This window comes from Haliotis asinina, chromosome 14, assembly GCF_037392515.1.
Source record: "Haliotis asinina isolate JCU_RB_2024 chromosome 14, JCU_Hal_asi_v2, whole genome shotgun sequence".
In the NCBI taxonomy this organism is placed as follows: Eukaryota; Metazoa; Mollusca; class Gastropoda; order Lepetellida; family Haliotidae; genus Haliotis; species Haliotis asinina.
In genome coordinates this window covers 28,047,196-28,063,166 of record NC_090293.1, presented here as the reverse complement: position 1 = coordinate 28,063,166, position 15,971 = coordinate 28,047,196, and the positions used below count along the sequence as shown (strand labels likewise).

At 42.6% G+C, this 15,971-nt stretch overlaps 1 protein-coding gene across 1 annotated transcript in view; it reads left to right on the top strand.

The window, feature by feature from the left end:
- The window catches only part of LOC137261149 (uncharacterized), a 66,492-nt gene that overhangs the window by 49,266 nt on the left and 1,255 nt on the right, over positions 1-15,971 (top strand). The window contains exon 3 of the mRNA XM_067798851.1: positions 8,104-8,241. Within this exon, the coding sequence (XP_067654952.1) occupies positions 8,104-8,241 (138 nt within the window). The remainder of the gene's footprint in view (positions 1-8,103; positions 8,242-15,971) is intronic.

The window sequence follows — 15,971 nt, the reverse complement described above, 5'->3', positions numbered from 1 at the left end:
GGACTAGTGGGCCAGTGGTTTTTTCGCACATTGATCATAGATATACGTGGCGAAGTGAAATCCTGACTTATAGGGTGTTTGGTGTTTGTGTTGGGGGTGGGGGGTGGCGGCGCCCAGTGGGTCTGGCCCATCCCCCCCAGTATGAAAATTCCGGGATCCGCCTATTATAGATACTCACCTCAGACACTGTATACTCTGAACCGACCAGCCCTTGTATTAAACCCTTCTTAACGAGGGTCAGGCGTTTTTGGAAGAGTTTGGTGAGATGCGACCGGGGATCGAACCCCTGACTTTCCACCCTCCGGGCTCACACTCTGTGTACAGGACCACGAAGGCGAAGTGAATAGAGTTGGATACACTTAGGAATTGAACACATGATGTCCTCCAAGCTTTGGCATCGAAGCTACCAACAATTAGTGTCAAAAATCATTACTGTTCATTTTGATGGAAATATTTGTCATGATGTTACGAATATGGGCTTGGGTAGCAATTTCTTTTTTTGCTAAATAAGCAGCTTCATCTATGCATTTATCGATTATTTCATTGCAATACTTTTCTCTACATTGTTACACTGCTTTCTGTACACAGAACATACACGCACGGCGTGAGGATCGTTAAAAAGTGGTGGATTTGGGTTTGGTTTTATGCCGCTTTTAGAAATATTGCAGCAATATCACGGCGGGGGACACCAGAAATAGGCTCCACACATAGTACCCATGTGGGGGATCCTTAGATTTATACAGTAGCTTGGTCACATGTTGATGGACGGAATTACGATAACGTTGTTTGACATCGACCTGGAAATAGTCGAGTCTGAATAAAGAAACTCCAGTGACTGATATCATGAACATCGATCATCGTTAAATTTGATTTGATACCAGTCATCTCACGTGATCAGGCCATTTATTATAAACCTCGTTTGTCGCCTCTTGCGACCAGTATAGGTTGGTAAAGCAATTCTAACCCGGATTTTCAGAGAAAATGAGAAATAAATACAACCTTTCTGACGACTAGAATCTTTTACAGGACTAGATGCGCATAGGCTGCGTAAGGCCAGTTCTAACCCGAATCTTGACACTGGAGGACAAGCATGAAAACCAATTCAAACCTGAATGCTCTCCACAGGCAAAATCACACAGTGGCTGCTTAATATGAACAGTTCAAAAAACGGATCTTCAAGGGGATGACGCGCATGGGTTGCTGAAAACCAATTCTAACCCAAATATTCACAGGCGCTGAAAAGCTCTCACTCGGATTCGCAGGGGATGACGCTGACAAAGCAAAGATAAGGATTTGAAAGAATCTGGGATTCAACCCACGACCAGCAGACTGAATCAAGAAGTTAGGAATAAATGTACTTCACAACCTAATTCACTTGAAAGAGATCATATTACAAATAAATGATCCTTGTACAAAAATAGACTCTGGTGAAAAGTTCATTCTGCACTTACAATTCACTTACTTTACTATCTGCAACAGAGTACAAAAGGTTATAAAAACCCATTCTACTAAGCAATTGCTAAAGTTTAAAACAAGCTCCTCTTGTTTTCTAAATTAATCCATATCTGCAACGTAAGACCTGAATACGCATTGCCTGTGATAAAGTTAAATGTTGATAGTCAAACTGTACCAATTATGTCGACGTTTATTCTCTAGGGAAGATCATTTTCTGACGTTTTTGTCCACATGCTTTTTTTTTCATCAAGAGAAAAAAAAACCTTTTTGGTGATGGGTTTCATTTTTTACATAAATGCCACAAAAGCAAATAATAATCAACCTAAGGTCATTCTGTCGAAGGAAAATGAGATTATTTTCCTACAACGTGAGACATTTGATTGAGAGGCGTCGACGCCCTCCGAAGTAGGCCCACCTGTCTCCACGCCTCGTTATCCGTCGATAACACTTTTGAACTGAGACGCCCCCTGTCGGACGAGTCTCGGACCTGCGCATTGGAAGCCCAAAAGAGCCGAAATTGCATGGATGTGCACACAACAGCCACCTAACCTACTCAGTCATCAGATTGATTTAAACGTTCTGCAGATAGTACCAGTGGAAGGAGCTAGATACTCTCTACTGACAGACTGCTAATTTAATCACACCCCCGCAGTGAAGGGGAACTGGGGGTGAGGAGTCTGCAGTGTCTGACATTTGTCACTGGGTCCAAAGATGTGTACTGTAGGTATACGGGAAAGTTATTATAATGAATATATGATTGGTGGAAATCAACAGGCTGGGGGCTAGCGTAGAGTTGGGACCTAAGGGTTCAAAATGAGTGAGTGAAGGTTTACGCTGCGCTGAAATGGGTTTCACATATTATACCCAGGTAGGGAACCAGTCTTAGGCGTGACGGGCGAACGCTTTAACCACTAGGCTACCTCACCGCCCCTTAAGGTTTCAGAGCTCTCACAGATGTCCCACGCGTTTATACGTGTCGAGCTTCGCAAACGACTCTTACGCTGGGGCGATGGGGTCGTCTAGTGGCTAAAGTTTCGCCCCTCACGCCGAGCGGCTGGGTTCGATGCCCCAGATTGGTACAATGTGTTCAATTCTGGTGTCCGGGGAATGGAGCGAGTGGTATAGTGGATGGACGAGATGGCACCTATCATGTATTTGATAGAAGCTTTATATTCAGGGACCTTGAGAATGTGTCTCACCTCCGCGTTGCCCATAGTCCTTAGATTCTGGGTATGTCGGGTGAGGATGTTGGATGTGTGATCCACAGTAAGTGGGAAATATGGCTGATGAACAGTAAGTGGGGAATATGGTACAGGAGTCTTAGTGTGATGGAAAAGGAATACACACAGCCACATATACACCTGTTCATAATGAGCCGGAACTTTAAAAGAAATCCGTGGCTGTTTAAACATCAACAATTATTCTCGGCTACCAAGTTTTTATACCAAACGTCATTTCCCGGCTCTTTGCAAAGACAGCTTAACTATAGAAGCAGACGAGGCGGTATCGCTTTGTGTACATGCAGTGAGGCACCGGCAGAACTTTGATGGTAGCCTCGTTCTCGCTGCATACATTTCAGACAAAAAAAGATTAGTGCATTCACTGTAAAAAAATGCATTTCATGTCAGAGTTCTGGTTGTTTATTTGGAGCAAATTAATAGATGGGGAACAAACATCTTCACACTTCTCTTATGTCTAGCCAGACATCAGATAATATGTTCAAGAAGACGATCCAAGTGACTGAAGCTTGAAGGCATCTTCAATGTTGTTGGGTAATACTATCACGTGACATATGACCCGGGCTCGATTCATTGAAAGTTGAAAATGTTCATAGTCCTAGGCCAAATGCTAGAAAAGTCCCTATCTTTTAGGATCTCTCAACAGCAGTAAACGTGTTATTCAGTAATTAGTATGACACCTCCCACCCGCCAAAAATTCTTGTTGATGTGGAACTAGCTACAGGAGGTACCAGGTTACTAAAAGCTAACTGGCTTCAGTCCATTGTTGAAACAGTGTCCACATACTGTTCATAAAAAAAACTGCTTGAGAATTGATCACATTGTCTAATGTGTGGTGACAAGCACTGGCGTTCAACATGGTTAAGATATCCAGTATGGGTGATAAGGTTGGGTGTATCATATTACCTGATTTTCATGATATCTCTACATTTGGCCTAGGAGTCATGCGCCTGTCTAACATCCGGATCAGCTGTTTCCGAAAAGGGTGTTACAATACATATGTGTTCAGACAGATCACACTTTGGACATACCTTATTGCTTTGGCAGATGTTTATTTTCAGTTAGCGGTATATACAATACGTACGTTCATTACGCTTGTCACACTCACATCCGTCATTAATAATAATAATAATAATGAGAATATTTATAACACCCTTACCAGGCTAGATATCCTGCTCAAAGTGCACAACCTGATCATTTTTAGCCCCGATAACCCAAACTACCTGTTAGACGCTGGAAGTTTAATATGATAGCCTCACGATTTATTTCATCGGGTACCCATTTTCTACTGGGTGAACAGGGGCAATTTTGAACAAGCTCACTTGCATAAGGTGAGGCCCGATATATCACATGTGCTTCGTTGTGTGGCAGAACTAAAGTTCTTGAAAGTCTCAGGAGTCAAACTGCCAAACACAGTCATCCATTCAGTGACTCTCCGCGCATAGTGTTGCTTAATTCATCGGACTTGTGACCTGGACTCTGGACATACATCCTTATTATGGAGAATAATGATGCGAAGGGCATGTAACGTTTTCATTTCAGTTTTGGCCCACACAAAATGCCAGTTCATACATAGGTGCATGTCTTTGTTTCACAAATTACACATCCTCACTGACGCTAGGTATTTTGGGATATCAGAACTACGTTTCATAAGATTATTCACACTCAACACTTCCGGTCTTAGCGTCAAGCATTTTGGTTAAAATCTTTCCGTTAGTGGACAGTTCCATCTCTCGTTCATAACTCTAGCTCTTTATCTCTGATAGTTTGAGATTTTCACGTTTGGGTCTAGCTGATCAGACTTGGTTCATTCTTTTCGTGTCGAGGCCGTCATTTCTGGTGTCCCCCACCGTGATATTGCTAAAAGTGGTGTACAAACGCACCTTACTTAGAGGTGAAGACAACCATTATAAATCAACGCGGAACGTGTCGAAACACTTAAGCTATATTAAACCCAAGTACCCTTCACTTCAGTTTATTTCAATCTTTACAAAAAATGAATGTCATTGTGACCTAATGCATATATAACACATAAGAGAAGACCTTCATCTCCAGTTCAGCTGAGTCCTTGACACAGGCGACTTCAAACACCTGCAGCAGTAATCTATACCATTTGGTGTCAGATTTAAGGAAGGCATCTTCCGCTGCAGGCGGTCTGCGTCGCCTGTGTCAATTATTGGTCGTGGTCATATGAGTTTTCCAGAAAAAACGCTGTCGTGATCAGCTGGTGTATATTCTCAATAATTGCCGTACCTATAAATCACGGGGGCGAACGTATGTCAATATAATGAGTGGAAACTTCATAGTAGCGAACAGGATAGTGACCCGTGAAGATCCAGGTTAGAATTGGTCGTCAGCAACTCATTATTATCGTGAGCGTCGTTTAAGGGATCAGGTGGTCAAGCTTGTTTGACTTGATATATACACACCATCGTATCCCAGATGCTTAATTCGATGCTCATTATGTCAATCACTGGGTTGTCTGGTCACTACTTGTGTATTTGCGACAATTTACAGACCACCGCCTTAATGCTAGAGAACTGTAAGTGCGGTAAAGAAAAACAAAACATAGAATAGTAAGCTCGGTGCATCGTAGAAATCAGAGTTTGATTCCATATCGATTTCCCATATTTCCTGTGCCTGCAAGGTCACTGTGTAATGACACAATTCGGTTAAGCGGCGAAAACAAACGAATGTCATAGAGCCCGTGACTCGTAACGTAGGCACCACACACGTAATCAGTAAACGTGACAATCAAGACTAGCTGGGAGGGAGGAAACGTGACGACATAGGAATCTTTGTCATACGCCTTGTCAGTTCAGTTCAAAGGCTTACTAAGCATCATCATACGGAAAGGGTTGATGAGTTATCTGTTCTCAAGGTCTGTAAAGTCCTACAGCTACGCGGTATAGTTCACGGCCTGGCGCTACTACGGAGAAGGACTCAACATGGTCGAGTGGGAGGAAGCCTAGCAGGCGACTTACCGGATATAACCCGGGTCAACAAAACAATTAATCGTCATTAACGCCTGGTCCAGGGATCAAGGGTGGCTGCAGCTTTGGGGAAGGTCATCATCAGTCATGATCCCCGCCGTCGAGGCATGACAATGCACCCAGAACCATCTATCAACGGGATGTTGGCATCATAGCGACCCTAACTCCCATGTTCAGTATATAGACACTGTTGACAATGCTCTTCAAGTGCAATGTTGACCGGGCGCTGATTATACCTGAGATAGAAAACCCACTCAGCCATCACTGGTCCGCTTGAGAGGCACTGGGTTAGCCCTGTGCTTAAAACACCGGGTTCGATTCCCCAGATGGGTCAAATGTGTGAAGCTCATTTCTGGTGTCACCAGCCGTTTTGTTGTTTCGACGCAAAACCCAACTCAGTCAATCAATCGATCAGTTATCAATCAACGATCGGTCCTCCTGCTCGACACTCTATTTACAAATGACAATCACGCATTTTACATGATGTTGCGTCGTCGTTGTCAGATGACGTTAGTTGTAGCCACGTTTACGATCACTGATTCCACCGTAGAATAAAATATAGGTCCTAAAATATACTTTGCAAGTATAAATCTACCTCCTGATGTTATGAAATCTTCACGTCTCCTGATTTAAAGGGGTGAAATAGTAACAAAAATAATAATTATGATTGGACAAAGCATCCAGGTTCTGCTTTACTTGAAGGATCGTGTCTGACAGCCACCCCCATCAACCCCGTCCTAATTTTTTCTGATGATGATGATGATGATGATGATTGTCAACATCATTAACATAATCGTATATACTTTGGAGATAAAGAAGATGTTATTGTGACTTTACCCCTCATGTGCCTTAGTTGAATACCAGACAACACATACATTTCATTCAGTTGTCAATTGCCTGACTTGAAAAAGTTTGTTTGGAACGTTTTATAGTGCTTTAATGTTTATTTCAACCACCAAACATGCAGTTTATGAACACATGTCTGAAAACGAAGTCAGCGTCTGTGAATACGTTTTATCCATCTCTGTCTTGGCAGTTAGGTTGTGAAAAGCTCCAATACTTTCCAGCGTATAATACTGCCCGCCTGTCTGCCGGTTGGGGCTACCTTACCGATAAGACGGATGAATTCGTCTAAAGTTTGATAACGTCGTTATTATCGTCAACGTCCTGGACTGACTTTTCTAGATATGGCCTGTGAAACTGACATCTTGCCTTGTCTACGAAATCTTCCAACGATGGCATCAGTAGCAAGCTTTACTTCTAATGGCACCTTTGGTGCAGCGTGGCAAGATTTCCTCCTAACAGAACCAACTTGCTCTGTAGATACGTACTGAAGCGAATTTTAGAAACAAAAGACCGGTTTGACATTTGAAGCCGCATATATGTTCAGGCATACAATTCATGACAGGAACAGTCACTGGTGGACCTTGCACGAATTCCACGTGCACCGACAATATCATTGTCCTCTATTCAAACCGTGAAGAAATGGTCTTAAGTATCCCAGAAACGGGTTCTAGTGGTCAGGCTGGTTGACTTGGTTGGCACATGTCATCTTATCGCAGTTATGTAGATCGATGCTGATGCTATTGATTACTAGACTACAGATTACTATTACAGACTCGATTATTTACTGACCGCTAATATACATCTGGAAAATTGCTGTGTGCGACGTAAAGCTAAACTCATTCACTTGTTCCCCTGTTCAGTAGAAATGCTGAACGCCTCCTGTACGCCTGCTATACGTTTATTTTATTAGTTTGTGTTTGTTTGTTGTGGCGCATAGTAACATTTCAGCTTTTGGCGACGATCGCGAAAAATCAGTTTTGGACCTGTCAGTCCAGTGACTGACGTCAGAAACATCTGGAATGCGACATTCATGCAATAAAGTCAACCAGCCTGATCATCCGATACTTTCAGGTTGGGGGAGCCTAATGGTTAAAGCGTCACGCCGTAGAGCCGGGTTTCCCATGTGGGTTCAAAGTATGAATAACATTTTTGGTGTCCCCTACCTTGATATTTTTGGAATATTGCCAAAAATGGAGTGAAACTGACTCAGTCACTCATCACCCCGACTGTGTGGACTGCTCAGAGTATCAATCACTGGGTTGTCTGGTCGATTCCCCACATGGGCACAATGTGTGAAGCTAATTTCTGGTGTCCCGCTGCGATATTGATGGAATATTACTAAACACCAAACCCAAACTCACTCACTCACTTCTTCGTAACAATTCAATGTAAGCAACTGAGCGACTTCCAAAGGCTGGAGAATCTAATGTGACCCTGACTACACTTCTCTCTATCTGCTACAAAGAGGCAGCACATGAGAGCCTTGTTATGAGATAGCATGATATATAATCAACGCTCTGTTTCTCGATCAGCAATAATGCATGAACTTATACCTGTATTCTATTTTTCAGGGGATCGCTCCTTTCATAAATGCAAGCGTCATGAAGCTGAATATTGCGTTCTGACACTGCTGATGTGTCGGCAGAAAAATTCCCACCACGACGGGCAAGCGTTTGTGAAAGGAATGTTCCAAAGCCTTGACGTAAATGGTACGTATCAGTATGTCAGTGATAATATATGCCATTCAAAAAATGTAGGGATGTTCGATTTCGCGAGCACACCGCTAGCCAGTACCAATGGAAAAAATGTAATATTTATTCATACAGTTAAAACGTGCAAAAGAACTGATTAAATTGTCACATTTTCCCGTTATCTGTTTTTCCCTTAGCTTCATCATTTGCATTTTATCAGTCTTGTAAAATCAATATCCTCTACGTTTTTTAAATGGTGTATATGCCTTGGCTAGGAGAAGCCGCATACATCACTCGGTGTGTTGTAGTAGTAGTAGTAGTAGTAGCAGCAGCAGTAGCAGCAGCAGCAGCAGCAGCAGTAGTAGTAGTAGTAGTAGCAGCAGTAGCAGCAGCAGTAGTAGTAGTAGTAGTAGTAGTAACATGGGTAGTAGTAAGTAGCAGAAGTAGCTGCAAGGGGTATTAGCAGCAACAGTAGTAGCCAAGGGAGTAGTAGCAGGAGTAGTCATAGCAGCAGTAGTAGCAGGGTAGTATTAGTAGCCAATCTAGTTGGGACTAATAGCAGGAGTAATAGTAGCAACAGCAATAGTAGTAGCAGCAGTAGCCCTGGCAGTAGTAGTAGTAGTAGTAGTAGTAGTAGTAGCAGCAGCAGCAGAAGAAGCAAGAGTAGTTGTGGGACTAATAGCAGGGGTAGTAGTAGCATGGTGGGCGAGCTGGCTAAGGCGCCAGGCTAGTGATCCAGCGAGGTTGAGGTGTCGGGATCGAGCCCACCTGTGACCGGGTGTAAAAACCTTGGAGTCAACTTTGTGTGCAGACTGTTTCAGTGTTGTCACAACCCCTAGTGTACAGTACACAACCCTGTGCACTTAAAAGAACCCACGAATCCGTTGGTATATGACCAGATGGTGGCCACATGAATACGTGCTAACACCTAGTTGCGGGTACAACAACGTGCAGTGAACTTGGACAAAGTACTGTGACTATGTGTCCCAGTCCACCCAGCTGTGAATGGGTCCCTCGTTAGGATGAGAGAGCCTCAATAAACTCGGTGCGCAGCAAGAGCTGTATACTCCCCAGGGAGTTGAGATTGAAATACGAAGTGCTGTTGAGATTGACATCCAGTGATCGAGGGAAAAATACCAGCGCCTTGAGCATGCACTAGTGCGTGGATATGTGCGCTATATAAACATCCTACATCCTATCCTATCCTGTCCAAAAGCAACAGTAGTAGAGATAGTAGCCCTGGCAGTAGTAGCACTGATAATACTAGTAATCATACTGGTAGTGATAGCACTGATGGTGAGTGAGTGTTGGTTTACGTCGCTTTTAGCAATATTCCAGCAATATCAGAGTGGGGGAAACCAGAAAATGGGCTCCACACACTGTACCCATGTGGGCAATGAACCCGGGTCTTCGGCGTGACGAGCGAATGCTTTAATCAAAAGGCTAACCCACCGCCCCCACTGATGGTAGCTGTCGTAGCAATAGAACTACTAGTAGCCGAAGTGAGCGTAGAAACAATTACACTGGCCGTAGTATTGTTTATATCATTAGTGTTGGAGCGAAGCCACCATGACTTTAATGTTTGTCATAACTCGTTAGTCCTTCGAGCCATATTACAGAATACAGACCCGTGCAAAAAACATTCAGACACATGGCACAATTTCCATGAACTTAGATGTTATTCAGCATAAATAAGTTTCATGATGTGAGTGTAGGGTGGATCTTTGTAAAATGTGACTGGTAAATTGGAAATCGTCTCTGCTCTGCGCACATAATGTAAGTTCAATTTTCTGACCACTACTCAACTAATGACATCACAGTTATCAACTTACGTATGACTCCACAATGCACAATCCCATAGGTCGCCATGTTTTAGGAGTTTGTAGGTAAGATGATTCCCCACAAAAATGCAAAATTTGACTTGGGTCTTTCGAAAATTAAATTCATGAAAATCAGTTATGCTACACTAAATTAACGTGTAAGTCTATGGGAATTACGTCAAGTCTCTGAATACTTTTTGCATGGGTCTGTAAATGGCTGCAAGACGCGATCTGGATGTCCCAGTAACGCCAATACGTGCATTGTACGTAACCTAAACAAACAATGAATTACGTTGACAAGGTATACTGGCATGTGTTCTTTCATCAAACTAAACCTATTTGACGACTGATAGCTTTTATGATAGTGAGGTTAATTAGTAGCGAACGATGATTTGTCGTTCCAGACGTAGACGTTCAAGAATGGTGACGTTGTTTGTAGCATACTCATACACACAGGTTCACGAACCGAGCTGAGTCGCGCCTGTTAAAACGTTTCATCGCTTTCATTAATTAACCCCCGCAACTGATATGAATAACCTGTTGCCGACACTTAAAGTTGGAGCCCAGTCCCGGGAGTATCTACCACGTCAACAGGCTCCGATAACACAACTGCACCAGGAGCTCATCTCTGTAGGGGATACTGGTACACACTTACCCTTTTGTCCTCGCACCCATGGACGATGAAGTCAGTAGAATCTTATGGTTGCTAATATTGTTGCTATTTTAAACAGAGGGATTGGGTAGTCTAATGGTTAGTGTCACTTCGAAGACCCGAGTTCGCAGTGTGTGAAGACCATTTCTGGAGTTCCCAGCCATGGTATTGCTAAAGGCTTCGTAAAACCATACTGATACATAAGTCGACCCGTGAGGGTCCGGGGTAGAACAGGCCTTCACCAACCCAAGCTTGCCATAAAATGCCACTATGCTTGTCGTAAGAGGCGACTAATGGGATCGGATGGTCAGACTGGCTGACTTGGTTGATACATGTCATCGGTTCCCAATTGCGCAGATCGATGCTCATGATGTTGATCACTGGATTATCTGGTCCAGAGTGCGGCGTAAACTCACTCACTCTTAAATAAATAGGATTTATGGCATGTCTTCCCTATTAAATACTCAAGAAATTCAATTATTTTGCCGTAAAACTAATATACTTTCGTAAACAGCAGCGAGTACCTTATGAATGATATTAACCTTACATAATGCGATAGTGACATTTAGCATGCAGAATTTATTAATGAGAGTCATGAATGGTGTCACAATTTTGTCATATTCCAGTGCAGAAACGTACCTTTTGTGTGTTTTATAAAATGACATTTTTAAAAGTGTTTCTACTGTATGCTTGTGTGCATTTAAACGCGTGTGTGTATTTTTCAAACGAATCAGCATACAGTTTATTCATTAGACAATTTTCATGACGTCCTACTTGAATGAATAGTGTAGCTAGAGATCTTAAATGTAATGCTGCTAAAACACATGAATACGTCAAAGCAATCACTGCCCGAGCGCCGGGGCTGCGGAGGTAGCCTAGAGGTTGAGGCGTGCTCTCGTCACGCTGAAAAAATAGGTTCGATTACCAACATGGGTACAATGTGTGAAGCCCATATCTGATGTCCCACGCCGTGATATTGCTGGGGTATTTAAAGCTGCGTAAAACCAAGCTCACTCACTCCCTCAACCTTCCGAGTTGGGTGTTGTTCATATTATCAATCACACTGTCCTCGGCAATACAGGACAAACCTGTAAAAGGCTAATTACAGATGATACAAGCTGCATGATTTGTCAACGTTTGCTTAAATTATTTAACAGCACATCGAGAGTGTAAACCCTTATCGGAAATCATTGAATGAGGGACAAAATGAACATTGTTTAACGCCCCAGGGATCAATAGTTCACGGTAACTTTTACCATAGATGCACATCATAACGACTAGGAAAACTGGTGGTTGATAGTATGAATATATTTTCTTTCTATATACCGTAGTGAGTGAATGAGTGAGTTTGGTTTTACACCGCTCTTAACAATAATTTATCAGTATTACGGATTAGGACATCAGAAATGGACTCCGCACATTGTACCCATATGGGGAAACGAACCCGGGTCTTCAGCCCTACGAGCGAACGCGTAGACCACCTGGCTACCCCACCGCCCTTCTTTACACCGTAAACGAAAGTGTATTGAAATTTCAAAATAATGTGTGAAATACTGAATCAATGAATCTTCAGAATCAAAACATTCAGGGTAAATTAAAATTCTGTCATGTCGTACCAAACCTTGGTGACGTTCCAGTGCGACGTTAGGTCGTCACTCAGTCACAACCATTTCGACTGGATTGACATTGCGAGGCAGATTAAATAACAGCGGTTCACTTAGCCTGTCTCACAGTATAACTGCATATTACATAAGTAACAAAAGATGTTACCTCCTTAAAATTTGGACTTTTAATGTGATTATTTGTATTCTAGTTGACAGTCGTAATTCAAAAACGTTTTCTTTGCTAACACACAGATTAGAGCGACAGTTTCCCACCCGTCTGTGCATGACGGTCACGTACTGAACTAACCGTAAAATATAACCCACTGGGAAGAAACATTGATCTTTGTCATACAATATATAAATGTTGACATCTGCAGGAAGTCAGGTTTTGTATTGAACTGAAAAAGAAAAAAAATCACCTTGCACCGACGAACCTTGGAAATACGATAACTTCCGGTAACCTTGACAACTACGATAGGCTTACTTCTGTTTACGTAAGGTTCAAACCAGGGCTTCGAAATGGCTGTGCCTGTAATATATTTATCAATGTGTTGCAGTTGATACTGGATTCACATCTTGTATTTTCGCGTCACTGATAATGCTTGCTAAAATATCGCCTGTTTTATACACAAACATGAGTGAGTGACTTTTAGGTTTTTCGCCGCTTTTAGTTATAGTCCAGCAACATCACCTCGTGGCACACCAGAAATGGGCTTCACACACTGACCCCGTGTGGGCAGTCGAACCCGGGTCTCACGTGACGAACGAACTCTTTCACCACAAGGCTACCCTATTGCCCCCGAGAACTGTAAAAGTTTAAGCGTTTATATACTTTTATACTCAGCTTTATACAGCTTATTTATACAATGTGTTTGTGAGTGTGTGTGTGTGTGTGTGTGCGCGTGTGTGTGTGTGCGTGTGTGTGTGCCCGTGTGCGCGTGTACGCGTGTACGCGTGTACGCGTGTAAATCCGTGTTAGAGGGGTTTATTGTCGTCCATTTTGTTTTTGATGTTTTCCAGCAGCCTGTGTTGATCGTGAAGAATAATCACATGGAATGCGTCGTCACGGTCATGTCATCGTGTCTTAACGACATGGATCGTGGCTCATGATATCACTCACTGGATTGTCTGATTCAGACCCGATAACCTACCGGTCGTCCCCGTTTTAAAACACCAAACTAAAGTGTTCCATGTTGTAAACACCCGTTCTCCCGAGGGTGTCTGGTGTTTCATGGACACAATCTGTAAATATGTCTTCTTTTCGTAAATAAGGGCAGTGGGGTCTAAAGGAAAACGTTCGCTCGTCACACCAGTGCTCCGGCTTCGAATCACGACCTGTGAACAATGTATGAAACCCTTTACTGGTGTTTCCCGCCATGATGGTGCTGGAACAATGCTAAAAGCGACGAACTCTTCTTGAATCTTGCTTTGATGTCTGTTCAGATATTCTGATAATTAAGTGACCGCTTGTCGCCATTGGTCACGTGACTAGTCCTAGCCCTCCTGCAACGTATTATAACACTGATTATACCAAAAGGACAAAAGTCGGACTGCTCAGTGACGTCATATGATCTTTAACAGTGGAAACGCTTCATAGATGGGTGCAGTTTCAGCACTAGTCACAACACCAAGCCTATCAAACATGCAAGAAACAGTGTCTCGGTAAGACGTGGCAGGGAACTGGCCGTCGTAAGAGAATACAACTTATGGATGAGTTGTGAGGCTGCACTTTAAGTGATATCAGATTAGATTACACTCTCCTGGAATAGCCGGTTCACTGCGATAAGGGTGCGTCCTCGTTTGCAGTACCTCGCACGATGTCGCGTCGATCAGGAGGTTATGTTTACATGCCATTTGCAGGCAGTTTGGCACCAATGCATCAATGTAATATTCAGGAAACATTCACCCAGGTTTGTTTTAATACCTGATCATCTTTTCATCAATGTTGAACTTGGAGAACTGTTAAATGAACGAGGTGACAGGATTCGTAGGTGATATTACATGTCCTGTACGTGTGTTCTGTGTTCTCTTGAGTGTGAGTGAGTTTAGTTTTACGCCGCACGCCGAAATATTCCAGCTATATGGTGGCGGTCTGTAAATAATCTAGTCTGGACCAGATAATCCGGTGATTAACAGCATGAACATAAATCTATGTAACAGGGATGCGATGACAAGTGTCAACAAAGTCAGCAAACCTGACAACCCGATACCGTTAGGCGCCTATTACGACAAATGTAGATTGCTGAAGACCAATTCTAGCCCAAATCTTCGCGTATGTCCAACCTCTTGAAAGAGCAGTCTCTTCAAGCCGGAATATTGCTGAGTGCGGCGACAAAATGCATCTCATCTTGCAATTGCCAAGTGTATATGCAACTGATAAAATTTCATTTACCGCAAACTATGTGTATCACTTAACCTTTCTATAAGTTTGTACTGAGTTAATAACCCTGAGTCTTAGCACTACATTGGTTTACCCATAACGGACCTGACTAGATACGAGATCTGTCTTGGAACGCCAGTCTTTTATAGCAACAACCTATTCATGTTCTTTATATACTCTAAAACATATGATTGAAACTGATAGCCTTAGCCTTGGGCAAATCTGTGTGTGAATAGAATCATCTAGATACATATTTAATGTTCCTTTTATTGCCTTTGTTGTACCGGCAATGAGGGCCTGGTTTATCAACGTTCCAAGAGAGATTAGGCGCTGAGATGTAAAGTTTATTCCTTTTAATTCCATGGGTTTTTTGATGTTCTACTTTATTGTATAACATCAGCTCGGAACTACATAAACTCTGTGTGCTCGATCTTTAGTTGTCGATTTGTGGTCGTCTACCCTTCATTTCTTCCATGCGCTCCAGACACGAAGATAAAAGTAGATTACATTTTGAAAACAAAATCACCTTTAGCACTTACAGCGCTACTGACCATGATATTGATTATATTGCGTCGCTAGAGACATTCTGTGGCGAGTAATTGATAAAAGCGTTTTATATGGCAGCTCGTCTCAGACGGAGCAGTGATAAAGAATAAATCCAGTTTGTCTATTATAATCAAAATATACACGATAAATGGGATAATCGGGGTGTTTATCTGGATAGACTCCCGACTCATGGCGTGATGCAGTGATTATATCGTTTTCAGTATTATTATGCTTATCAATATAGAACAAGTGCAACGTTCAACAGTGGCTTTGGTCAATGCTCCTATTTGATTGGTCAATCAGAGGTTTCGAAAAACAATAACATTATCAAAACTTCCGTTTCCGGTCACATTAGGCCGGTTGCAAGTCCCAGTGCTATTAGTGCACTTCCACTTATTAGTGCACTTGGTGGCTGTGATTAGATGATGCTATTTGCAAGCGTTAGTTACTGAATCTTGACTTTACTCCATTATTCCAAGTATACAGCCGTACAAAAAGAAGTTACAAGACACTACCGTTTTACAATGAGTGTACTTTTGTCCGTCGGTGTATGAGTGCCTCAGTGAGTGAGTTTTGTCAGTGAGTGAGTTTAGTCTTAAGGCCTGTTAAGCAATGACAGCAGGACATAGGACGCCAGTGGACTTCACACATTGAAACACACACCAAGAAGAAGAAGAACAACAAAGTCACAGTCAAGCCCCTCAGTTCTATACCAATCAAAAACAGTACTGTGGCAGTGAGCGTGA